General features: G+C 35.3%; 3 protein-coding genes across 3 annotated transcripts; 1 reads left to right on the plus strand and 2 right to left on the minus strand.

Annotated features, from left to right (window-relative positions):
- The first annotated feature begins 4,348 nt into the window (after positions 1-4,348).
- Positions 4,349-7,189, plus strand: LOC128022814 (uncharacterized). The gene is given in 5 exon segments (XM_052610603.1): positions 4,349-5,125; positions 5,219-5,274; positions 6,123-6,297; positions 6,300-6,365; positions 6,912-7,189. Coding segments are annotated over 5 exon segments (1,083 nt in total). The 5' UTR covers positions 4,349-4,494; the 3' UTR covers positions 7,067-7,189.
- Positions 7,190-7,422: 233 nt separating this feature from the next.
- LOC128031651 (PWWP domain-containing DNA repair factor 3A) lies at positions 7,423-14,566 on the minus strand. The gene is made up of 13 exons (XM_052619970.1): positions 14,407-14,566; positions 12,915-13,773; positions 12,599-12,833; positions 11,166-11,318; positions 11,005-11,075; positions 10,822-10,907; positions 10,617-10,677; positions 10,409-10,484; positions 10,197-10,247; positions 9,620-9,858; positions 8,488-8,703; positions 8,239-8,327; positions 7,423-8,151 (listed from the first exon to the last, which is right to left on the minus strand). The coding sequence occupies exons 2-13, from the start codon at positions 13,722-13,724 to the stop codon at positions 8,076-8,078; spliced, it is 2,163 nt and encodes a 720-aa protein (XP_052475930.1). The 5' UTR covers positions 13,725-13,773; positions 14,407-14,566; the 3' UTR covers positions 7,423-8,075.
- Positions 14,567-17,664: 3,098 nt separating this feature from the next.
- LOC128031657 (death-associated protein kinase 3) lies at positions 17,665-22,810 on the minus strand. Its single transcript, XM_052619984.1, has 9 exons — positions 22,671-22,810; positions 21,827-21,914; positions 20,757-21,117; positions 20,159-20,288; positions 20,015-20,063; positions 19,866-19,892; positions 19,594-19,746; positions 19,238-19,283; positions 17,665-19,150 (listed from the first exon to the last, which is right to left on the minus strand). Exons 2-9 carry the CDS (start codon positions 21,886-21,888, stop codon positions 18,617-18,619), a joined length of 1,362 nt encoding a protein of 453 aa, XP_052475944.1. The 5' UTR covers positions 21,889-21,914; positions 22,671-22,810; the 3' UTR covers positions 17,665-18,616.
- Between the last annotated feature and the right edge of the window lie 3,141 nt (positions 22,811-25,951).

Here is a 25,951-nt window from a genome sequence, read left to right on the forward strand (position 1 = left end):
AAAAAATGAAAGACATTAAAAAAATCTCAGTTCACAATCTTTCAAAGAGTCTCTCTCTCTCTCTCTCTCTCTCTCTATTTATATACACACACACACACACACACACACACAACAATCAACAAAATCATTTTCCCATTTAATAAAGAGATCCAATGAGACATAAAATAACTTCTTCGTAACTTCTCTTTGGAAAAGGGTCCGCTTAGCTCTATTGATATTCTTAGGATATAATGAAAAACAAATTTTACCAATATAAGAATTTCACATTTTGCATCCTTACGGTATCCACTAGTTCTGAAGAAGAAATATTTGAAATAATTTAATTCAAAGATTTTAATAGGACGGATAACAAATCAGAAAAATAAAATTATTGAGAGTACTTTTAAATTACTTTGGAGATGCTGAATATGTACAATCTGTACTGTTCAGCATTACGTAGTAACCAAGTCAGACATGAAGTCATAACTTGTGCATTATTAAGTCAAATTGATTTAGTGACTGTTCCGACTGAATGAATAAAAATAATCTGCTCCTATAGTAATTTGTTCGGTATGTTTTTGATTCACTAATAACCAACTCAACTCATAAGTGTCATTAGTTCGGTAATGCATTATCTTGCGTGATACAAGAATCGTTATAAGACAGCTTTATAATCCACGGTGACGGTGTAATACGCCTCCTCGTGGCAGAACTACAGTCATTACAGTGTCACGATACCACTGGTAGATTCCCTCTTGATACAAGAGTCTGTGCACTGTAAATAGTCTACTCATTGAACCATGTCATTTTGGCAATATTATCAAAATGTATAAGCTTAGAGGTTTTAAAAGCCTTTGCATGTTCTTTTTATGCGGATAGAAACTGATGTGCAAATTTAAATGATTCACTCCTAATTAAACTTCATGTGATTAAGTTCATTATTAAAACATTTAAAATCCACCACTAAACATAGGCCTATGCATAGCACAGTCAATCATTCATTAAATCAATCAGAATTACTTGGGAATGGAAATCACAAACTGTTGCTTTCTTCCTCTTAAATTTCTTCTTTTTTTTCTTTTTTTAAGTGTGCCGTTATAAAAAAATAAGCAATTTTAAGCTATAGGAAACATTATCCTTATTACATACTTATTACATAGATATTTCAGAATCATCAAAAAAATCTATAATTTGGGAAGATCAGATTACTTTTGTGGCAAAACAGATATGCATTAACCAATTCACTGTTTCGATATATATATATATATATATATTTATTTATTTATTAATTTTATCGAATTTGAAACTTCAGATTGTAAATAAAATAAACATTCTATAATTCTTTGCTTTTAAATTTTATTAAATGCAGATGTAAAACTGCAGTTTTAACCGTTTTATCAATTAAACTGATATTGTAAATGTATCATATTAAATAAAAAATGGCAATAATGAAAAAAGAGTGTATGATGTTTAAATATTAAATCTATTTGTAAGTTAAACTGTGCATTTTAATTAAACAATTGATTTTAATTAGTACTTTTTAATGATATTTTAGGAATTTTTCAAGGTATCTTGTAATGTGTAATAAATGTGATATTAATTCATTAATTCTTACTTGTCTTGTCATACTTAATACATACAGCACTGGCTACATGCTATTGTTTTTTTTTTATCTGTATGACCGATTATTTACTGTCTAGAACAGATAACCTTAAGTGCATTTTTTCCCTACAGTATTTGTAACTATTAGTAACTGTAGCTGGCTGAACTAATTTATGCAATGTACAGTATATATGTGTAAACATTAACCTTAAGTAATAGACTAAAAAGGTAACATTGGATAAATTGTTTCATTTATTCTTCACAAATATGGCAATTAATATGTTTTAAAAAAAAATCTGATTACGTCAACTTCCAAATCAAATTCTATTTAAATCAAACTCAGTCACCTAAATCAACCAGCAAACCATGCAGTTGAACAGAAGTGGATTACAGAATAAAGGGTATACTGACATACTTTAAATCTTTCTTTATTTTTAAAATATTTGTCCAAATTTATAGTGGCTAACCAACCCCTCTGATGGGTGACACAGATAAACAGAGTCAGGAAGAGATGAAGGATGATGGCTGTGTGTCAAGCACTGCAGCTGCCGCCAGTGCCACGCCAGTGAGCTGTACACCCAGATCCAACAATCCCACAGGCACTCAGCCCAACGGCATTCCTCTGGGAAACATCACTTCAGACAGGTAATTCCCCACCGGTAACTCCAACCAGTAACATATTAGACAAATGATATTACACAAAGTTATTGTATCTTGATTTATTTAACACTGAGAAAGAATAGCAGCAGCCTTTTCATGTAGCCAAATTTTGAACATTGCTTTGAAGCTGACCTAATATTCAGATGCCATGTCTTTGTTGTGGTTTTGAGTAAAAACACTGGTAAAAAGTTGATCACTTCCACTGGCGTGTGAAGCCTATGATGTGGTGTTTTGCTAGGTAACCCAGCACACGCTACACATACCACAGAGCATGACAGCTCAGTGCTTACTACGCGATGTATGCTGCCCAACAACAGCATATCCTACTGCAGACGGCTGCATTACAACAGCAGCATCAACAGAACCTCACGGCTACAGAGCAGGTATTAGAATACATATGAAAATATGCACAATGTAATATAATTAGGGATGTCAAATTGTGTCCAAAATAAAAGTTTGTGTTTACATAATATATGTTTGTGTACTGTGAATTTTTATTATGTATCCACTTTATTTTCCCATAAGTGCGGACACGACCATTTGTAAATTTTATTGGTCTGGCTTCCGGTCCACATCCAGCTATTTTTGGGTGAAAAAAACCGCTTGTTTTGCTGCTTTATATTGCAAATTGGTGTGTCTTACCATATTATTTTAAGTTATTACCTTAATTATGAACACACTGGTTTGTAGTGCAGAGTTTTAAAGTTTACTGCACATTCTTCTTATTCTCGTTATTTCCCTAAAGCGGCTAATGAATCAGAATCAGAAGGAGCTTTATTGCCAAGTTTAAGAAATTTGTCTTGGTGACACAAGCTTCCAGTACAAATATAATATATTTATTATATCGCTCATAGGCTTACTTTGAACATTGAAGAATAAGGTGGATATATACATACACACACATGCATGTGTATATTTAAGAAAAATAAGTTATATTTATATATAAAATATTTATATGTATAATAAAAATTACACACACACACACACACACACACACATATATATATATATATATATATATATATATATATATATATATATATATATATATATACATATACAATTTTTTTGTTTGTTTTTCTTGTACATTTATGTTGGTGTATGTAAATATGCATAATAAATCTACACAGTACACATATACATATATAATGTAAACACAAACTTTTAAAAATTTTAATTTTGGATGTGATTAATCATGATTAATCTTGCGATGGATGTCAGACTTTCATAGATATTTCACACATAGCTTATGTAAGAAATAAAATTTGTAAAAACATTGCCTTTTTGAGCAAAGTAAAGTTTATGTTAAATTATAAGGCAATGAGAATCCTATATTGTTCCTTTATTTTGCCATATTTGATGTATTGTTTGGAGGTATGGTACTCTTATTTTACTTATTTAATGCCCTTATTTATTTTGCAAAAAAGGGTTATAAGAATAATTAATGGAGTTAGTCCAAGAGAACATACTACAGGACTTTTTCTGAGGTCAGGACTACTCAAATTGAAGGATTTGGTTTATTTACAAACTTTATTAGTTGTTCATAAAGCAAAACACTGACTGTTACCGCATGGATTGCAAACCCTTTTTACTGTACATATTGAGACAAGTAGAAGAAATAATGATTTTAAACAACCTTTTGCTGGAAATACCCTCAAACAAATGTGTGTTTCAGTTTCTGGTGTGAAAAGATGGAATTTTCTAGAAAATTATTTAAAATGTTGTTCAAATATTCTTCAATTTAAATATAAGTATAAACAGAAGATACTTCATTTGTACAAAGATTCATGTGAAAACTGTTAAAACTATAATAACAATGATGGTTTCGTCATTGTTTTTGTTGCTGGAGTTATTATTGCATCGTTTTTGTCATGTCAGTAAGGCCACCTAATTTGTAACTTTCTTAATATAAGTATGGGGTAGGAGTTTATAAGATTTTTTTTCTTCATTTTACTCCTGTTCTTCTTGTCATGGAATGTATTTTTGTGTGTTTGTTTGATTGTTGTTGTGGTATTTCGTGTTGCATTACCATGAAAAGAGAATAAATGAAGGAAATGAAATGATAGCCAATATTTCAGCCCCACGTGTAATCCAATTGCTGTCAATGATTGTGTATGGTTTGATAACGTAAAACTCCAGACAAGTTTTCTTGTGCGCATCTGTTTTTAACATATCTTGACATTATAACTCATCTGTTTTTCTTTTCAAACAATCTCAGCGCTATTAAAACTGATCACTTTCTGTTTGCTCCTAATGACTGTGTCTACTGCAGCAACCTTCACACCAGTTCGGTTTCAGACATTGGTCAGAGACCAGCTGCATTGCTCTTCCGGCCAGAGAGTTGCCCCAGACCAGCTCATCATCCAGCAGAGCTCCACTGCTCAAAGACAGGTCCAGCCCATTGCGTTGCATGTCATGCCACAGGACAGCACTCCTCCTCCCCTTGCCCTGCAGACCCCAAACACTCCCACTACAGCCACCGTCCAATCAAAGCACACTGAGTTTCTCTCTGTGCCCTCCTCTGCAAGTCAGCCCACCAGTGAGTCAGCAGGTGTGTCTACACCCACAGCTCCCCCTGTAGTGCTCCCTGACCCTCCACCACTTCATCTGGGCCCAGTGTTAGAACCGGTCTCCCAGTATTCACCTCCGTCCAGCCCCACTCCCCTCACCATGGCAATGCCCAGGCTGGTCCAGCCACAGAGATCTTGTGTTTCAGTGCCTTCAGATTATACTGGTCTTTTTCATCAGGTGGAGATGAACCTGCAGGCCACAATGGCAGAAGATAGAGAGAACGGAGAATCAGCACAGGATGACTGCCTGATGGATGCAGACCAACCACAGAACTCCACCGATTCCAACACTGATCACACACCTGCTGAGGATGGTGGGCTCATTAGCACATTTCCTATTTACACATTAATGTCAATATGAACATTTCTTGACAGTTGAAAACCTGCCTGATGTACTTGAATTTTAGTTATGTGGGAAGAGAGGCTTTGCTTGTACCTTCCTCAGGTCCAAATGCTTCAATGTGTCAGAAGGTAAAGTGCCCTATGGGTAACATTAATAACACTTTTTGTGTCTCTATCTTTTTGTAGCTTGTAGTGTCAATGGAAATATTATTCATACTTTTGGAATTATTATTGCACATACTTCAAGGTTCAAGGACTGTTCTAAAATGCTCAACCATAGTATTGAACTTTGGTGTACCATTTGTGCCAAATACATGAATGGAAAATGGAAATGACATTTCTCAGTGAAAAAAAACAATTGTATTGCTTAATATTTTTGTGAAACCATGATGTATTTCTTTTAAGGATACTTTGCTAAATAGAAAGTTCAAAAGAACAGCATTTATTTGAAATAAGTTTTGTAACAATTTAAAAATATTTACTTTCACCGTTGACCAAGTAAATGCATACTTGCTGAATAAAAATATGAATTTGTTAAAAATAAAAAACTTTTGAACAGTAGTGTACATGTACTCATGTCTGTAAGAATTTAAGCGTATAATGATCAAAACACATTTAAGATATCTGCCTTTTTGCCAGTCCAATCTGATGTAAACATACTTTGTTTTACTGAATTCAACAAATTTGTGTTCATAAAATTGTACACTACAACATACACACCCTTGTTCATCTTTCACACCTCACAGATTCAATGTAAGCTGTAAAAAGCACCTAAACCTGTTCAGCTCAGAAAAAGTTGGCCGTTGGCCCCACAGGCACATTAGCAAGCGGGGGATACCACCTAGTCGCATAAAAAGCAGGTCCAAGGAACACTTCCTCAGAAATAACCATTTAACCAAACTATACAATCCAATGCAATAGCATAATTCATAAGTGGGAATGACCTTCTGTAATACATTATTTCCTCAGCAGCTGAAGACTCCCATCATACCAATGATAACCCATGGCTCTAATTCAATTTGGATAGAGAGAGAAGAGGAGGAGGATCCACCAGGCCCAATGACAACAAGCCTGCGTTTGCAGGCCAAAAAGGAGAAGGATCAAGACACAGAAAGAGAACAGAGCAGAGTGAAGAGCAGCAGCAGGAGCTTGACTCTAGTCCCTCACAGTAGAGCGTGGAACAAGTGTGCTCCTTCATCAGCTCTTTACCAGGTAGCTGCAGTTTTCAGAAGCTCACTTCACCTTCTGTTGAGTGGATCACTAAAACGTTTGAGTGTAAAATGAAGTGTGAAAGCTTTTTGGCTATAAAAGCTTTGACTGTTTACTATAGCCTAGTCAGTTTAATAGTTAGTATATATAGTTGATACTGGAGTCAGTAGGATTTATTATACTAATTAATACTAGTTAGATATGAGTTATTTTTTCATTAGAAATTAATACTAGTATTCATCATGAAGAATGCATTAAATTGTTAAAAAGTTTGGAATGATTTCTGAAGGATCATGCGACACTGAAAACAAGTAATATCTACAGGAAAATACTGCTTTTCATCAAGGGAATAAATTACATTCTGAAATTTATTAAAATAGAAAAATGACTAAATTGCAATACTATTTCACAAATGATTTTTTTTTTTTTATTATTGTATTAAATACAGCCAATACAGATAGATAGATAGATCATTTCTGCCAAACTGATAACAATGTCATAGGTTTCTGTATGATCTTCAGAATCATGTGCTCCCCCACTTGCTCTACAGGTGCCATGATATTGCTGCAGAGTTCTGCTCACAGGAGATTGACGGACAGGTCTTGTTGCTGCTTACGGAGGACCATCTCATGAGCACTATGAACATTAGACTCGGCCCTGCGCTCAAAATCTGTGCGCAGATCAGTGCTCTCAAAGAAAATTAGATAGGCTCATCTTTCCACTCTCAGTAGCCTATGTGGGTCATATTCTATCACACAATATTCCTCTAAAGTGCCATGATATCAGTGTGTGGCCATTCTACAAATAATGTAGACACATGGGCACCTTCTTCATATACCTCAAAATTTCATGGTAGACCATTTTGGATTTCATTCCATTCAGGGAAAAGTTTTATAGTATCTAAAACTAAATTCTGATCTTGTATATTAAATTTATAAGCAACAGACCAACTGGAAAGACAGATTGCAGGTGAGCAGCCACAATTTCTGGAAGCTGGCGCATAATGTACAAAGTATGTAAAAAAATTATGTAAATGTTTACAAAAATACAGAGTATATAATGTGTTGAAAAAATAAAGATTTATTGATAAACATCAATTGCAAAGTCCTGAAATCTTTTTTCTTTTTTTATGTGCATTAGTCCAGAATTCAGTTGCAGTTAAATACAACAACTTTGGCATCGTTTCATACATTGGTGTTGAAAAAACCTCGATGCAAGGAAAAGTTATAGTGAACTGTCAGGTGGCTAAAAAGGCAGCACATTTTGGAGACATTAGTTATGTTGATTGTAAATGCAGCTTAACAGTGTCAAGCACACAAGCATTTTCAAAACAAGTAGCAACCACGTGTTACTCAGTCTGAGGAATACCACATTATATTATTACAATGTTGTATTTATGTATTAGCACAAGGCATTTACTTATACAATGCACATATTAAAAGCACCAGATTTAGCTGACTTCAAGCATTAAGATGTCAGAGATACACCTTTCAGCTCATAAAGTCTGAGATTTGATAATAAACATTTAATATCAGGTTAATTTACTTACAAAGGAAAATCTTTTTTGCCATGAAAAATCATTCAATTTAACCATCATTTGACAAATTTTCTTATATACTGTGATTAGAAAGAAAATATTGAAGAAAGTATTCCTATTCATAAAACTTTGCATGTTTAATGCATGTTGCATGCATGTTTAAAATAAAGGGTCCGTCACTGCCGATGATGCCGGGTGATCTCCTTGAGCTTCATCTGCTGTTCAATCATCATGTCAAATTCCTGTCTTTCTCTAAAACACAATGAAATAAAAATAGCTGCAAGTTACACAGATGCAAGATTCAGTTTTTCAGGGCAAGTGAGTTCACAAGAAGTCTACCTGTTACTAAAGCACGGCCCTCTGCGATACTTCTCCTCTGCCTTCTCCAGGGAAAGCTTGTGGACTCCAGCAATGGCATAGATAATGGCCTAAGAAAGCAAAACTGTCATTGAAGCAGGGAAATGCATGATTCTAGAATGTGGTTTGAAGTATTAGACGTTATTAGACTTGGTGAGCATAAGAGACTTCTTTCAAAAACATTAAAAAACCTTACCAACCCCAAATGGCAGTGGTAATAAAGGCATTTACCTCAGGCAGGAGCACATCAAGAATAAGGCGGATCCGGTCAGCTTGGATGTTTTCTAGGCAGGTGTTTATTTGAGGGGCGCTATCACAGACTTTGTTCAGGTAGCGGTACACCTTATCAACCTGCTCCTCATCTTCCAGGTAGACGTCGACCACAGGGCGAGAAGGCTTCTGGAGGGCCTGCATCCATTTAGAAGACTCATGACCATTGATGACTGCCTGTGAGCAACAGACAAGGGTTCATTGTTAGGGATAGGTGATATGGACTTAACTATATCACAATATTTTCTGGTATATACTGCGATAACAATATCAGTGACAATAATTCATATGCATCCACTGAGAGACAACCCCCCCCCCTCCTTCTGTTTCTTTAGAGAGGGGAGAATTATGAACATCTACAATATGTGTTCCTGGACCACAAAACCAGTCATAAGGGTAAATACATAAGATTTCCATTGATGTATGGTTTGTTAGGACAATATTTGGCCGAGATACAGCCATTTGAAAATCTGCAATCTGAGGGTGCAAAAAAAATCTAAATATTGGGAAAATCCCCTTTAATTAAAGTTGTCCAAGTTAAGTTCTTAGAAATGCATATTACTAATGAAAAATTACATTTTAATATACTTACAGTATGAAATTTACTAAATATCTTCATGGAACATGATATTTACTTAATATTCTAATGATTTTTGTAAAAGAAAAATCTGTAATTTTGACCCATACAATGTATTTTTGGCTATTGCTACAAATATACACCAGCGACTTAACACTGGTTTTGTGTCCTAGGGTCACAACAGGTTTGTAAACAGGCACATGTATATGCAAAACTGTATCGCTGTTTTTTTGCCGCACTGTACAGCCCTGACCAAACCCGTTCCGGATTGTAGAATTTAGCAATAAATTCCTCAGTTCCTCACATCCACCTTCCATCAGGAAACTCCATATGGTCTCACAAATATGTCAACAATTAGGTTTTATCATTCTTATCATGGGGAGAATATATTGCAAACGATAAGATGTCACCCAGAGTGCATACATTTTGTCAGTCACAATGGAACTGAATATTTCACAAATTAAAAAAATACAGGAATTATAAATTCATTTATGAATATATCAGTAAAAATCATACCAATAAGCGGTTTTCGACTTTTCGTCTGATGATGAAGTCAACCAACTGCTTGTTAGCACGGTTGCGTGCAGCCTTGGATCGGTCGGGCAGCACTTTCTTGGAGAGGAGCTCATCTTGCTCTTCCACGACGATATCCTCTGTGTTATTATCAGAGTTGTCACACTCCAAACCCAGAATCTCCTGACTGGGGAATGTGAGCACAGATTTCCCCTCGGAGTACTTCCTCCGCACTGGACAACCTGGGACCATTGTTTCAAAACAACACTTGTGTTAAACCAGCACTGGTGTATGAGCATCATTTGTTTCTTTTAACATTCATTTATTACTGTTGATCAATGAATAAACTCACAAGTACTTAAATTAATCTTTATTACTATTTTATTTATTAATAAATTAACCACCTGTAATATGCACTATACATTTTACATTGTTTTGTACAATTATTTTTTTTTACTTCTAGCATACAATGACAATAGTCTTAAAACTTACATATTAACAACAAATTAATTATCACTCCAAACATGCTATTAAAATCATGTTAGAGGAGTACGCAAATCTATAATGAAAGGAAACCTACTGATGTCAGCAGCACAGTATTCGATGAAGGAGCCAGAGAAGGATCCACATCCTGCCAGAAAACATCTGAATTCAATATCTGAATTTCAGCTTTTCAGACATTTTTTTGTAAATAGACTGCTGTTTAAAAGGTGGCTCTGCTAATCATTATTTTTACTTTATTAAAATGTACTTTCAAGTTCTAAAAACAAACAATCGAACAGAGATAAATACCAATGCGGATCCTATAGTCCGATATCAGTTCCAGAGACCAGGTAATAGCATTTCCATACTCCTCTTTTGCAATGTCCTATATAAAATAAATACACCTTTTTTTTAATGTCTTGAAGTATATTCAGTACAGAAAATGTTTACTAATCACAGAAATATGTAAATGGTAATCAGAAAAAGCTAAATCCTAAGAAAGTCAAAGAGATTTTACCACCAGTTTGTCATACTCTTCACAATCAAAGGGTTTTAGAGTTCGCAGGGATACAGAAAACCTATGAAAAAAAAAAAGTGAAGATGTTAAAACCTATTAAATTTACTATGTGGTGTACTATATGCACACACATATGTAAATATATAAATACACACACACACACACACTTAAAACAAGTGATATTAAGACACTGATGAGTTCTTACCCTCTTCTAATTCGCTTTTGGTCATTTAGGTAACAATCAATAAATACAACACTGGCTTTTTTGTTCTTGCGATTCACACTTTTAACCTGTGGCACAAATGAGCATCTTATCATCAACTAAATTCTAAAATCAAGAGTTATTAACCGCACAACATCTTTAGTTAGCACAGGGAGCTTAACTTACCACTGCAGGCCAGTAGGGATACTTCCTCAGTTTGCACCACACGCAAAGTCCCTCTGAGATCGACATAGGCCCTGGAAACCAAAGACATCAAAGCACTAGCCAAAATATATACACATTGGATACATATACACACTTTTTTTCTTCCTTTATTGTTCATTCACTTTTATTGTCCTGTTGCAAAAAGCTGGGCAGCTCCTCATCATCGTCGTCTAGGTCCTCTTCCTCTTCTTCCTCCATGTAGAGAGAGTTGTTAAGAGGATCAGGTTCCTCCTGCAGGCTCAGCTCGATGGAGAGGTCCGAAGACTTGTTTTGATCTGATGGGTACATCATTTAGGTACATTACATCATCATATATTTGAGGCTCCATCTACATTTATTAACACTAACTCACATACTTATCTATGCATAGGTCAGATATGCAAATTTATGATAAAGGCACAAGAACAACTCCTTTTTAATGACAATTGAAGCTGTAAAAATGCACAATATTATTTATTACTTTTGTTTCATTGAATATTTCATAATTTAAATATAATTCAACTGAATAATCATTATTAATTATCGGATATTTGGAATAAATATTTAATTAAATTACTATTAAATATTTGGGTCACCCATTTTGGGGTCGGCATCAAATTCAATTCATAAAAGTGATCTTATATACATAGAAAGCTTATTAAATGCAAGTAAAATGTTTACTTTAATATTAGTTTCAAATAACTGATTGTTAAAATACCATAAAGCATGGAATCCTGCAAATACCATGTGCATGTCTTCGATTTTTTAAATACTACTCAATCTAAAAAAAAGTATCTTTCTTTTAGGCTTGCTGTGATTGTCGGTGTTGACAGTGACATGAGTGTTTTGATGTTTCTTAACACACCTCTGTCTAGAAAAGGACAAGACATTTTGTTACTCCCAACACAAAGTTTGTCAAAAATTTAATTATGCACTAATGTGTTATAGTTACACAATTTGTATGTGTTAATTTTGATCAAACATATGCGATAAAAACAGCAAACTCACATAAAGTTTAGTGTGAGGAAACTTCTTCTTGAGCGGCTCATGAAGTGATGCAAGAGACTACACCTCGAATAACCCGGTGGGAAAATATCAGTACCGTCACAACCATAATTGTAAAGATTCATATTTAATATGAACATCATTTAATTTAACTATAATGTATCACTGTTAATAAATAAATAAACTCACATGTACTTTAATTATTATTACCATTTTATGCATTAATAAATTAACCTATAATATGCATTTTACTTTTTATATTTTTTTATTTGTGCAAAAATAATTTTTACTTGCATACACTACAATGACAATGAAGTGTCTTAAATCAAACATAATTTAAAATGAAAATACTAAAAAAAGTTTTATTTTAAAATAATTAAACAAGACATTCTAACATGCAGGAAAATTTTTTAAGCTGTATTAAACATTATTTTGATGCTTGAAAGGTCCGTTTACTCTTTGACACATTTATGTAATTTTTTAAAAGTGATAATGTATTACGTATAAATACCAGGCACAAGTTAGACTAGATTATTTGTTATTTTTATGAAGACAAAAAAATACCACATACCTGATTTCTGTGGCTCTAGCGTTTGGGTTTCAAAGTCAGCTTTATTTGAAGGCGGCATCTCAATGGATGGCTCTTCCTGAGGAGATTCTAGAGGAGATGCTGCACACTTCCTGCCGCGTTTCAGTGGTGGAGAGGCAATTGGTTGTACCTTCACATTCTTTTTCTTGCGACCTCTTGGACTCCCCGCTGCCGTGGGCTTCTGACATCTTACCCGTCTAGATGGTGTAGGAGGCGTCTAACACAAGAAAAATACTTAAGCCAGGAATTTCATACAAGAGTTAGCAATCGATAATGCAATAATGACTATCACACAAACCTTTACTGGACTGAACTTTTTGACACTGTGATGTTGTGTAGAAGTACTCTTAGCTCTTTTTGGAGAGAGGGGTTGGAGGTCTGAGGTCGGTGTAGAGCTTAAGAGAGGCCTGGACCGGGGTCTGCCCCGTTTGGGGGTGTGTGGTATGGAACTACAATCACTGTTAGTGTGGCAGGCGGAGATCTCCTTGTGATGAAGAGGAGATAATGTAGTATATGTGTGGAGCCCTGTAGAATTATCAGAAGGGGTCTGATTGTTTTGAGTTTTTTTAGAGTGCCGATAACGTGTCCCTCTTGTTTTTTGAGAGCTTAAGTGTTGTTCTGGGCAAGAATTATGTTCAGAATTGTCCAGTCCATCTGAACAAGCTTTGCTAGCAGCTACTTCTTTCTCACTGGGTTGAAGTAATTTCTTTTTTCTCCCCTTCTGAGGTCTTTTTGATGTTTCTGATGGACATTTGGAGGTGGTAATTTTTTGAGGCACCATCGGCTCAAGTTCATGTGACTTTGAAGACACCAGTCCATTTGTACCCGTTAGTTGATGTGTTGAATTCTGTAAACAAGCTGATAAGTCAGGAAGAACATTTTGGTTTGCTTGAGTTTTCTCCTTTTTGGTTGTTCTCTGTCCACGTGATTCTGCAGGATTCAGATCTTGCGACACTGTGGTTTCTTTACTACCCAAGATGGAAGATTTGTCACCTGAAACAGGTTTGTTAAGTTCTGGAAGAACTTGCGAAATGGGGCGACAGGTCCTGGGAGGATTCCTTCGACGATGACAAGAGAAGTTATCTGATGAGCTCATTCCTGCAACCATAGATGTCTCAACGTGTCGGCACAACCAAGTTTGGTCTCATTATGCTGGGCTGCAAATATATTCACAGTGAGGTCTATTACTCGCTTGAACCAAATGCAACTTGCCATAAGTTTTACAGGTTTAAAAGGTCTTATAGCAACAAACAGCCTGGCTATATACATTAGCTGATAAACTAAGAGCTTTTACCATAAAGATACAAATCCCATGAAGTCAAATGCATATGTGTGTGTGTATTGTAGATGTATCAAATAAAATATAAAAACCGATCCAGTAACTGCATCACACACTATAGTAAACTTAATGATAATATACAGAAATATAGCTTTTATAGCAGCTGTTAGTTCCTGTAAATACATAATCCTAGAGCATTAGCTTGAAATATCCGCAAATAGTCAACCGTATAAGATCCGTAAGATGACGGATACAATGATGCATACATTCAGAATGCAATATAAAGTAAGTAACGTCATATAAAAGACACCAGAGGCGTTGACTAGGAGCGCTGTGAGCTAGCATTAGCAGCTCCATGGAAAACCAACGTAAACACGGTCCGTCAGCATGTGTTACAGTACCGTCGATCTGCAGAAGCATGTTTAGTTGCTGCTGTTGTTTACAAAAGTGTAAAATGAAATAAATTATAACATAAAATGTGTGCTCATATTAATGATTAGTATCTGGTCACCTTGTTATTTTCAGCTGTTTACGAAGCGCTCGCTCGTCATCAGTTGATCAACGTTTCTGTTTCAATCAGGAAGTCGCTCGAGTTCTGCTATTCCCTGCAAAAACCACGAAAAAAAGCACACAGCTCGTCTTTCTTTCTTTTTCTTTTTTTTTTTGTGTGTCAACGTGGCAATTTTATATTTAATGGAAATAGCCTTAAATATCCAGTAAATAATTATTATAAACGTATCATTTTCAAAACAAACTGTAACAGTATGTGTCTCATCTTTAAAGGGAAAAAAATTATGTCTTAAGAAAAGGAATTACGAATAATAATAAAAATAAAAATATCAAAATCAAATATGTTAATGTCCACCCAACTTTATTCACACATAACAACAGCAATAATATATAATTTATTTGATTTACCATGGAAATATCCCAGAATGTCACATCACTATATTTTATAGCACTTTCCATGTAGCCTACTAATGTACTTTTTTTAATCAAAGTAAAATATTTTCATGTCATCCCAACTTTATTCACACATAATTAGTATTGTTATTATTATTTAATAGTTATTGTTTTTTTTAAATGATTCTTTATTATTATTATCATTTCACATTGCTGTAAGTTATATGTCAGAATGTCTCATTATGAAGGAGATTATGTCAGTATACTTTATACCACTTCCTTTGATAATCGGCAACATACGTTCGTCCTCTTTTCATATTATAACTGTAGTATAGTATAACATTTTCTGTCGGCAATAATTCAAGTTTAATGTAGAGGCCATTTTGTGATGTTGTTATGGAAGTCTTCTGTTCTTCACACATTCACCTTGCAGTTTTCTCTGTAAAATGGATAAAGAAACGAATGAAACAGTGCAGTGTTAAATCAAAGTCTTGTATGATATACTGTACGGTTGATTTATAATCACTCACACTTGCTTGTCGAGGTAAGTTGTTTTGGTTTCACAGGCTTTCCGCTGACTCTCTGCTGCCACCTGCAGGCTCCTCGCCGCTTCCTGTGAAGCTGCGCATGAATCCAAGTGATGCGATCCACTGGTCAGATTCACCCACAGAGTCTCAAGAAGAGCTGCGCACAACAAAATAGGGCTAATGAACACGTTTTCATACATTTCTTATCGGTCATATTCTGAAGTAAAATGTAAGCTATTTAAGCTCATGCAATAATAAAAATAAATAAAATGTCAATGATAAATTTGTTAACATTTAGGAAACAAAAAAAGATTCTTTACCTAAGTGCACAGAAATAAATTGAAGTTGAAGCTAATTAAAAATGATTATGAATATATATATATATATATATATATATATATATATATATATATATATATATATATATATATATATATATATATATATATATATTAATTTCTAGTGCTACTGATCACAGAATCTGGATGGCAATCTACAGTACATTATGCTCCTTAAAAAGAGACAAGTATGCTCTAATGGAAAAACATGCAGATGACGAATTTGGGTACACCAACTTTATCATTTATGAACAAAAATTATATTTTAGGCTTTCTTACCTTCCTGGTGAGACAGCTCAGAAACGAGTCTTGCATGATCGCTCTGATGCTTGAATCTTTGATTTTCCAAAGCTGTTAAATTTTTCTTTAGGATCATCTAAAATAGGGGTAATATCCAATAAAATCAATTATCATAATTAAAACCAATTCAATTATATAGTCTCTATATCAGTTTTTTACAATACTGTGGTTAAACTCAGTACAAGATTCAAGGCACAATCATAACTTTCTGATACTCGCTTGCAGTCGCAGACTCTCTGTTAGAGATGCATCTGTTTTCCTCTGACCCTCCAGAAGGTTTCCCAGCTCTTCTTGCAGTTGGGTCTGGTTCTCCAAGCTCAGCTTCAGTGCAGATTTTAAGTCCGCTTGCTTTTTTTCCTTCATCACTTTGGCTCCCTCCATCTTCTCAATTAAGGCCTGTTGTGCTTCTTTGCATTGTGTAACACCAGCCAAGGGGGGCCAAGTGGCCCAAACCACGATGACAATCAGAGAGACCACGGACCACAGAGCCAGGAGAGCCATAATCCAGTTACAGGTGTTCTGGGCTGAATTGGACCTGGCCATCCTGAGAAAGAGACCTTCTTCTGTCTAGTCTGATAGGGAGGGAAGTTTAAGTGGATCCGTGTTGAACCAGCTGTGTTTTAGTCACTGAGGCTGGGCTGTTTCTCTGGATATAAGTGGATTCTACGTCAGCATGCCTACAATGTTATTCTAAGGACCTTATCAGAGCTCTGCAAAATAATACTGTTTTAAAAAACATTGGGGTTTTCTTTCATGTCCTCATGGCAGTATGGTTGTTAAATCAATGTAATGATCCATAATCCAATATGAGACGAGTATGATGGGATTAAGACAGACTAAAATGTATTAAAGGGAATAGTTTACCCAAAAATTAACATTCTCTCAGAATTTCCTCACTATTATTTTTCTGAAAAATGCACTGAAAAAAAAGTACAAGATATTTTCTTATAAAACATACTCCAATAATCTTTTTTTTATTTTTATAATTATTTTACAAGTGCACAAAAATATCTCTATGCGTATTTTGTCCATACATTAAAAGTGTATGTTTCATTATATGGACAAAAACATTTGAAATATTGTTTAGAATATAAAGCAAGCCATACATGTTTAAAACAACATGATGGTGAAAAAAGTATACCATTTTTGGCGGAATTATCCCCTTCAAATGAACTTGGAATAAATTCATTTCAAATTGACCAAAGAAACTAAAAACTGGAAAGTTCATGTTGCCAGAGCTAAAGTGAGTCATGCACTGTTGATTTATGTCAACACATCTCATGGGAAGCTAACAGTTCTCAGACTATTCATTGATGCCCTGTGGTTTGAAATTTCAAAGTAAACAGTTGCATTTACGAGACCCCAAAAATCCAAATGTTTATCTGAACAGCAAAACACGATTATGTTACAATGGAGATGGAAAAATCTTTTGTTTAATTAGAACTCTGGGACTTTCAACATCTCTGGACATGTTGAAAATTAAGATAAAAGATTGTCAAATGCTCAGAGTTATAAAACACTACATTTCACCTCCTAGTGCGTTCCTCAGCCCACAAACAAAAATAAAGACACTGTAACTCTATTCTTATTCAATTATTTTATTTGACTGGACTTCTCTGATGTGTGTATATTATATATATATATATATATATATATATATATATATATATATATATATATATATATATATATATATATATATATATATATATATACATAAACTTGTTGTAAATAAAACAACTTAACAGATAGAGTACTGTAAGCCAACAAATATAAATATTGCCATTTCCAGATACCAATGCTCACTTGCATATGGAATGTCATACAAAAAAAAAAAGGAATGTTTGAAGTGTGTTTTGAATAAAAGAAAAGCTTTAAAGAAATAGTTCACCCAAAAATGGAAATTCTTCGTTTTAGTCACCCTCATGTCGTTCCAAACCTCAAAACATTAATTTTTTTTCCCCTGTGGAACATAAACTGTTTTGAACATACTATTACTGCTTAAACACAAATAAAAAAAATTTTGCTCTTCACAGGGAAAATAAGTCACGTGGATTTGGAATGGAATGAAGGTAAGTAAATGACAAAATGTTCATTTATAGGAGAACTATCCCTTTAAATAGTCATATTCATAGATACAGAAGCAGTATTAGATATATGTACAGACCATTCAAAACAGCATTTGGGACTATCTTAACTCTTTGTCTCATATCATAAAATAAGAATTTGATTTGCATAGGAAAAGTGGACATGCAGAGCAACAAATGCAACTGGCATCTTGGGATTTATTAAATTCCTCATAGAGGACTGTGTAGTGCATTACTCACAATGTACATCAATAATATGCTTTGTTCCGAGTGCTGTTATAGAATTTTAAATAAACAAATTTTTATCTACTGATCCAGCATGTATATTTTTTGAGGTGACAATTAAAAATACTAAATGCTTGCTTCAGCTGTAACAGACCGGCATCACATAAGGATACTGCAATCCACAAGCGAAACACATGTCATGCACACCCTTGTTCTACGAGTAACATGAACTCTACAGGCTTACATGAAGCTTATTGCAAATGTAATACTCTATATCTGCTCTGCATATCCCAAGCGAATATATCAGATAGTCATTGTGTTCAGAAAGCAAACAGAGCAGCTTAAGCCACGCTGGTGCTGCGAGTGTCATTTTCAGCTGAAATCGAGCGCACCAGCTCTTCCACCCAGCGAACCTCTGAGCTCATCTGCTCAGCGAGCACTTCGTATCGGTTCTCCAAGCGGCCAAACTTGCGTTTGAGGGCATTGGCTGACAGCATGGCAGCACGGGTCTCTTCTTGGCTCTGTCTGCGCAGGGCTTGTGCTCTCTGCAGCTCCTGTTTGATCTGATTCAGATCTGCTGCGATGCTTTCGCTCTCCTCCTTGTACCAGCTTTCTTTCTCCTCATAGATGGAGAGCAGAGCAGCCACGTCCTCAGCACAGGAGCGCTGGTTCTTCTCCAGCTCTCGTAGGCCTTCCTCAGCTGCTGAGATCTCCTCCATGACCTGGGAGAAGCGCTCAAAGTTGATGTAGGTGTTGTTGGGAGGCATGCTGGAGTGGGATTTGATGGTGTACTCCTTTAGACGGGTGGTCTTCAGACGCCTGCGCTCTGTCTTACGCTCACACTCCTCAGGACGAACATTACGCCTCTTAATCACCTGTATGGGGGGGTGGGATGAGAATTAGTCAAGCACAGCACAAATGGTTACTAAACTCAAGAGGGAGGAAAAGAGAAACATTCGAACCTTGATCCAGGGATGCTGGAGACTGTCTTCGATTGTCATTCTCTTCCTGAATGTTAAAAGCAAATATTAAATTAAAGATTAACAAACAGGAATTAACTTTTCTTATTAATAAGCAAATGAGGCCACTTAAGAGTTATTTTAGTATTATTTATGTACTATTATACTATTTACTAATATTTAGATTTAGTTGTTATATGTCCATTTAGCTTTATTTTTTCAGTTTTAGTAATTTTATTACCACAACTTAAAATGATTTTTTTTCATTTACATTTTTAATCTAATATTTACTTTTTTTTATATATTTACTTCATTACATAATTTTGATAGCTTTAGTAACAGCACTGGATTTGACTAACTTAGGATCCTTGACCAGCAGTCGGCGAATAAAGTCCTTGGCGAGCTCACTTGTGTTACTGAAGTACTCTTCATCGAAGTCATAGTTGACTGCTGAAATGTTGGTAAGTGTTTCTTGTTTGGTCTCACCAAGAAACGGAGAAGCGCCACTCAAGCTACAGACAATAAATAATACATTAATATTATTAAAGCAAATAAAACAGCATCATTTGGGTGTGGAAAGCATGTAATCAGCTGCAGCCAAACAAGTCATTTAAGTGACATTACAACTTACAGTATATATGTGATAACTCCAATGCTCCTGCAGGAAAGAAAATCACAAGAAAATAAACTCTGAGCAAAATTAACAACTGGTATACTGAATATCAATTATTAATAACCTAACTAATATAAAAAAATAAATCATTCATGGCTATGACTAACCACATATCTGCCTCCAGACCAAGAGGCTCATAATTCACAATTTCCGGTGCTACAAAAAAAAAAAAAAAATACGGCAAAGATTAAGGACTCCTGATAAAGTTATCATAAGGATAAAAAAGGGTTATAATAATCTCAAATTCTCACCAACAAACTCAGGAGTTCCAAAGATGTTTTTAAATTCTTTTCCATCCTTAATCTGATGAGCAATTCCAAAATCTATCAGCTTGATTCTGGGGTTCGGCACATTTTTATCCAGCAGCATTATGTTCTCAGGCTGAAAACAAAGATGTAGATGAGTTTGTTTCTTTATCTGAACCGCTTTGGAGAAATTAAGCATTACATCATTTGCTCACCAATGGATCATGTGCAGTGAATGAAGCTTTTTCACTGATGGAAGCATTATTATGGATTATGTATATTAGCCGGTCTGACGTTAAAAATGCCTTATTGATGGATTTATTACAATCATGCAGTTTTTCACTTCCCAGGATGTTAACCGATGGACTATGGACTACTTGTGGATTATTGTGTTGTTTTTTATGAGCTGTCTGAACTCTCATTCTGACAGCACGCATTCACTGCAGAGGATCCATTGGTGACATAATGCTACATTTCACCAAATCTGTTGTGATGAAGTAACAAATTCATCTACATGTTGGACGGCCTGAGATTGAGTAAGGTTTCAGCAAATTGTAATTTTTGGGTGAACTATTCTTTTACAACAAATCATCCTAGTGCTCACCTTCAAGTCAAAGTGTGCTATGCGTTTCGAGTGGAGGTAGTGTACTCCATCCAGGATCTGCTTGAGGAACTGCGTGGCCTCCTCCTCAGTCAGTGACTCCTTCTCAGCCAGGAAGTCAAAGAGCTCCCCTCCAGACACCAGCTCCAGAATCAGGATTACGTCGGTCTTGTTCTCAAAGATGTCATGGAGGGTGATGATGTTGCTGTGTTGGATCTCTCGAAGGATGTTCACTTCCCGCTCAATCTCCTCTCGGCTCACGCCTCGTCGGCTGGATGACAGGCGTCTCTTCTTGATAAACTTGGCGGCATATTCTGTTCTGGTGCTCTTTTCTTTACATTTACGCACAATGGCAAACTGCCCACTGGCAAACATGGTACAGAGAAAACCGAAATGAAAAAGAAGAAATCATGTCATTGCATATAGAAGATAAGGATATAGAATGGGTAATGTGTGAACTATACATGTTAACACTCAGAGGTACATACATTCCACAAAACCAAAACTCCAGTAACTATATATAAGAGTTGGAAAATAACTTATTTTGATAAAATGGTACAAATTCCACATAATGCAATCAAGGAAACTATAAAAAGTGGTTCAAGTATTCCCCTGATGGCTCCTCTCTGGCCCATGTGAAGTCTCATTTGCGCTACAGTTGTTCTCAAGGCTCAGAGAGCGAGCATATGCATTGTAAAGCAGTGATGTCATCCTGCAGCAGCACAGCACAGAAACATCCACGTCCATATATAGAAAAAAGGCCAGGATTGATTCAGTGTTTGCAGATTATTAAGTCACTGTGCTGGGGCCTTGCAGGGCTCTCATAATGTCTGTTGTTTTAACGCACTGATAAGCACAAACACTACGTCACCTTGGCAACTCTAGACCAAACACTATGATGTTTTCACGTACCTTTTCTTAAAGTTCTTTTGTAATTACATATAATTATACTAATTTATCAAACATTAAGATCTTTGGATAATTCAAATCTTAATCTTTGTGTTATCTTAATCTTTGTGAACAGTTTAAACTGGTTTTTACAGAGTTTTAAGGAGGGAAATGACATCTCTTACCTTCCTAACTCCTCTCCCATTTCATAGTACAGCTCCACATCCTCCTGTCTGAAGCCAGCCATGATTTGCTGACTTCAAATTAATCAATCTGTTAGAAAATAAAAATGACCAGAAATAGTGCCTAGTTTAGTTTCACGGTTTTGACTTTGTCTTCAGTCCACTAAAGACTTCGACATTTTGTTGTCAATCACTATAAATGGTTCCTGACTGTTCTTTAGTGTGCACATGTTTTGGTATTTACCCTTGACCTCACGCAAAGTTGGATTTTAAACTGACATTGGACTGAAAAGTTCCATGTGCAGAATGTGGACATTCTATTCCTACTTACGTCATTACCTATAGTCATAAACCATGTTGCCAGATTTTTTCTGTAACCTTCTTTTTTATTTGTTTATCATAGATAAAGTTAATCAAGCTAATATTTTAACACTGCACTGCAATATAAACTTACACACACACACAAACACAAAATTACATCTCAAAAGCTATGCTGGAAGTCATGTTTGAACCATAATCTGTAAAGATAACTAAAGCATTTATATTAGCTCAGAGGTAAATTTTCACAGCCAAAAATAAGTTGAAATGTGGCCAATAAGATAAATATAATACGTATATTACGATAATGCACAAAATATCTAAAAGTTACCAAAGCACTATTTCAAGGTACTTAGCCATCTGGCTAACTTGTAAAAGCAACGACCAACGAAAACCGGCAAGCCTCGTACGTTGACACACAAAACACGTTACGGAACACATATATAAGAATTTCTCTTACATGTTATTAATAATGTTATATAAAACAATGCCATCTAGAATAAGAAAACGCTGAGAGTATGTTACATACCTTAACGTCGCCGCATTCCTCAGTATTTTCCGGTTGTTGCGCTCTTGAGAGGCGTGGCTTTGTCAGTGACATCATTGACTCCGCCGCAGGATGACGTCAGCTTAAGTGTACCTGTTAAGTTTCTGTCAGGTGTTAGCTGGTCTATGTTAAAAACTACTTGTATGGGCTTCCTTTCTCAGCGTTACCACAACATACTTATAACACATAAAAAGGTGTAAATGAGTGAAAGAATGAGTTTGCCTGAAAAATATAATAATAAAGGAACAAACAAAAATAAAGAAAGAAATCATTTTTGTTATGGATCAGTGTTTCACAAGATAGACCTCCAGAGCACACAGTGGCAGGGACTGATTTTAATCTCACTGCCAGTGTCAAATCCTCATTAATGAGCATGTAAGTGAACTTCAGATATGTGTGCTTCACATAATTGTGTTTGCTGTTGTGTGTACAGTATAGACTATGTATGTGAAATGTGAGTCTGTAATTGTGTCAATTATTCAAGACAATCATATACAGCATTTTCAGCTCACATTTTAGATGTTTATCATACTGTGTAAAGAAACAATAGCTGCAACATTTCAGTTTTTTTAAAAACCACAAAATCTTTTTGACTTCATGGAAAATGTTCTGCAAAATCAGTGTTTTTTTCAGTCTGTCCTTGATGTTTTTCTTGGAGAGTAGTGGCTTCTTTGCTGCCCTTCTTGACACCAGGCTGTTGTCAAAAAAGTCTTGGCCTCACTGTGCATGCAGATGCTCTCACACCAACCTGCTGCCATTCCTGAACAAGCTCTGCACTGCTGGACAGGGCCGTGCACAGACCTTTTGAGGGGCATGTGCTGAAACTGAAAAAGGGCACCCCCCCCCCCTTTTTTTATATTAAGATTATTTAGTAAGCCTGCATAAAAGGAAGAAATGGTCACATGTTCATGACAAATTCAGTAACACAAAATAATAGTCTCAAAAGCTTTAGATTTATTCACGATTAATAACATCCATAATAATAATATTAGATAATATAGATAAACAGGGTTTTAAGGGCTTCTTTAAACCTAATACAACAGCAACCTTCTGTGAGCCACGTATCTGGCAAAAAATTGATACTGTGGTGGACCAGGGATGTTGGTCTCTTGAAGGTCTCTTATTCACTACACTTTCCCTAAAATAAGCCAGCAATGAAAAAATAAATAAAATTAGTGTGAAATGTACAGTTGCAGTGAAAAGCATTTCTGAAGGATCATGTGACACTGAAGAGTACTGAACTGGAGTAATGATGCTGAACATTCAGCTTTGATCACAAAAATAAATTACATTTTAAAATATTCAAATAGAAAACAGTTATTTAAAATTGTAAAACTATTACACAATATTACTGATTTTGCTGTATTTTGTATCAAATAAATGAAGCCTTGGCATGAATCATGAATTACATTCTGCATGATAAAATATAAAGATTTCAGTGATCTTCTGTAATTTTTTTTTTAGTTACTACTACATTACTGTAGTAAAACCATGTTTTATAACATTTTATACAGAGAGTATACCATAACATGATTAGGCTAAATGTTAATAAATTAAGTGTATCAGCAATCATAAATCAAAGAAGAAATTTCTTAGAAATATGTTATCTAGGTGACGAGGATCTCTCGTCGCTTTGTGTAAGTTCCAGTACGAAACAGCGCGGGGGCGCACCTGTTATGATTTTCCGATGGTAAAAACAAATTATATGTTGTTGTATTACTTATCAATATATCGTTTTTGACCAGCGAATGTGTGCAAATGTGATTTTTTTTTCTGTCCGTCATTAAAACGGCTACGGCGCCTGCCGCTGCCGGGATCACATTACATTTTCATCTAGTTTACAAACTAGTTTTTTTTAGCTATATAGACGGAGCGCTCAGTTTTTCCTGTGGTAAAATGCATTTGGCCAAATTAGCATTTTATAAAAGATTAAATGCTACTGTATGCACAGGCTATTTAAGTGTTGGCTATATATTGGCTATGACTAGATGGCAAATGCTAGCCCTCTCTCTCAGGCGACGTCCCACATTTCTCAGTCAGTCAGTCAGACATCAAATAAATAAAATATGAGCCTTTATAGACAGTGTTTAGTAGTACTAATTCAAACAACAAGATATTTATTTACCCTTCGCAAAACTTTGTTTAGCTCAGCTGTTGTCTACTGTGCGGCTGCTGTGGAACTTCAGTCGATTCAATGAATATAGAGGGGGCGGAGTTATCAGCTTACTGACAGCTTGAGGATCGAATAAGATTTACACAAGCTTGTTTTAAGAACTTTAATTTGGTAAAACAGACAGACAGGCGTAAAGGGTGACCAATAGCATTGATTAAAAAAAAAAAAAAAAAAAAAAACACCACCAAAAAAAGGGCACTTCAGAGTGTAAGGGCAAAAAGGGCATGTGCTCTGCACAGGTTGAGCCCTACCTGTGCACGTGCCTGCTGCTGGAGACACGATTCTGTAGCTGACTGCTCAAGAAGAGATTGTCCTGGTGCTTGCTGGACACTCTGGGACATCCTGAAGACTTCTTCACTGCAGTCCAACATCTCTCCTTGAAGTTTTTTGATGATCCGGTAAATGGTTCTTTCAGGTGCAATATTCAATATTTCCTTGCATGTGAGGCCATTCTAATGCAAAGCGATGATGGCTGCATGTGTTTCTTTGGAGGTAACCATTGCTAACAAGAGCACAATGATTGGAAGTACTTCCTCCCTCCTTTTATAGAAATCAGTCTGCTTTTACAATCTAATTAGTATGATATTGATTATCTGACTAGTACTCAATCACACATTTATATGTGCTGCTGGTATGATTAGTCAGTTAATGTTATGGTCATTTTTTGTCAGGATAAAAAATAGTGATTTTTATGTAATTTTTTTTTTTTTTGGCCAATGAAGCTTTTAACAATTATTTAAAATGCAAATGATCACTTCATACAATGATCTAGAAACAATGTGAATAAACAACCTCAACAGCTTAAGCAGCAAACTTTGCAAAAATCAAAATTTATGTCACTGCCAAAACCTTTGGCAATGACTCTACTATGGAAATCAATAGATCCTACTGTATTCCTTTATTCGTACCAACATTCTTCAAAACATCTTTTAGGTTTTTTTTAGCAGAAGAAATTTGGGAAAATGCATTTGGATATTTTGTCATATCTATATTTAATTCTATCCATTCTAATATTTAACTCTTAACACAAACTGATGACTTTTGACACTTGGCAACCTTTGAGAAGTGGAAGAGAGAAAGACAATAATAT

The sequence above is a fragment of the Carassius gibelio genome, chromosome A2 (genome assembly GCF_023724105.1).
Source record: "Carassius gibelio isolate Cgi1373 ecotype wild population from Czech Republic chromosome A2, carGib1.2-hapl.c, whole genome shotgun sequence".
Lineage (NCBI taxonomy): Eukaryota > Metazoa > Chordata > Actinopteri > Cypriniformes > Cyprinidae > Carassius > Carassius gibelio.

Bases quoted from the DNA above. Each gene is read 5' to 3' on its own strand.
- LOC128031651 (XM_052619970.1), bottom strand. From the start codon at position 13,724: ATGGTTGCAGGAATGAGCTCATCAGATAACTTCTCTTGTCATCGTCGA. The intron at 9,859-10,196 runs GTAGGTTTCCTT...CAATGGTCCCAG, and splicing joins ATACTGTGCTGCTGACATCA to GTTGTCCAGTGCGGAGGAAG. The intron at 8,152-8,238 runs GTAGACTTCTTG...ATTGTGTTTTAG, and splicing joins GGGCCGTGCTTTAGTAACAG to AGAAAGACAGGAATTTGACA.
- LOC128031657 (XM_052619984.1), bottom strand. From the start codon at position 21,888: ATGGCTGGCTTCAGACAGGAGGATGTGGAGCTGTACTATGAAATGGGA. The intron at 21,118-21,826 runs GTAAGAGATGTC...CATGTTTGCCAG, and splicing joins ATGGGAGAGGAGTTAGGAAG to TGGGCAGTTTGCCATTGTGC. The intron at 20,064-20,158 runs GTGAGAATTTGA...TTTTTTTTGTAG, and splicing joins TGGAACTCCTGAGTTTGTTG to CACCGGAAATTGTGAATTAT.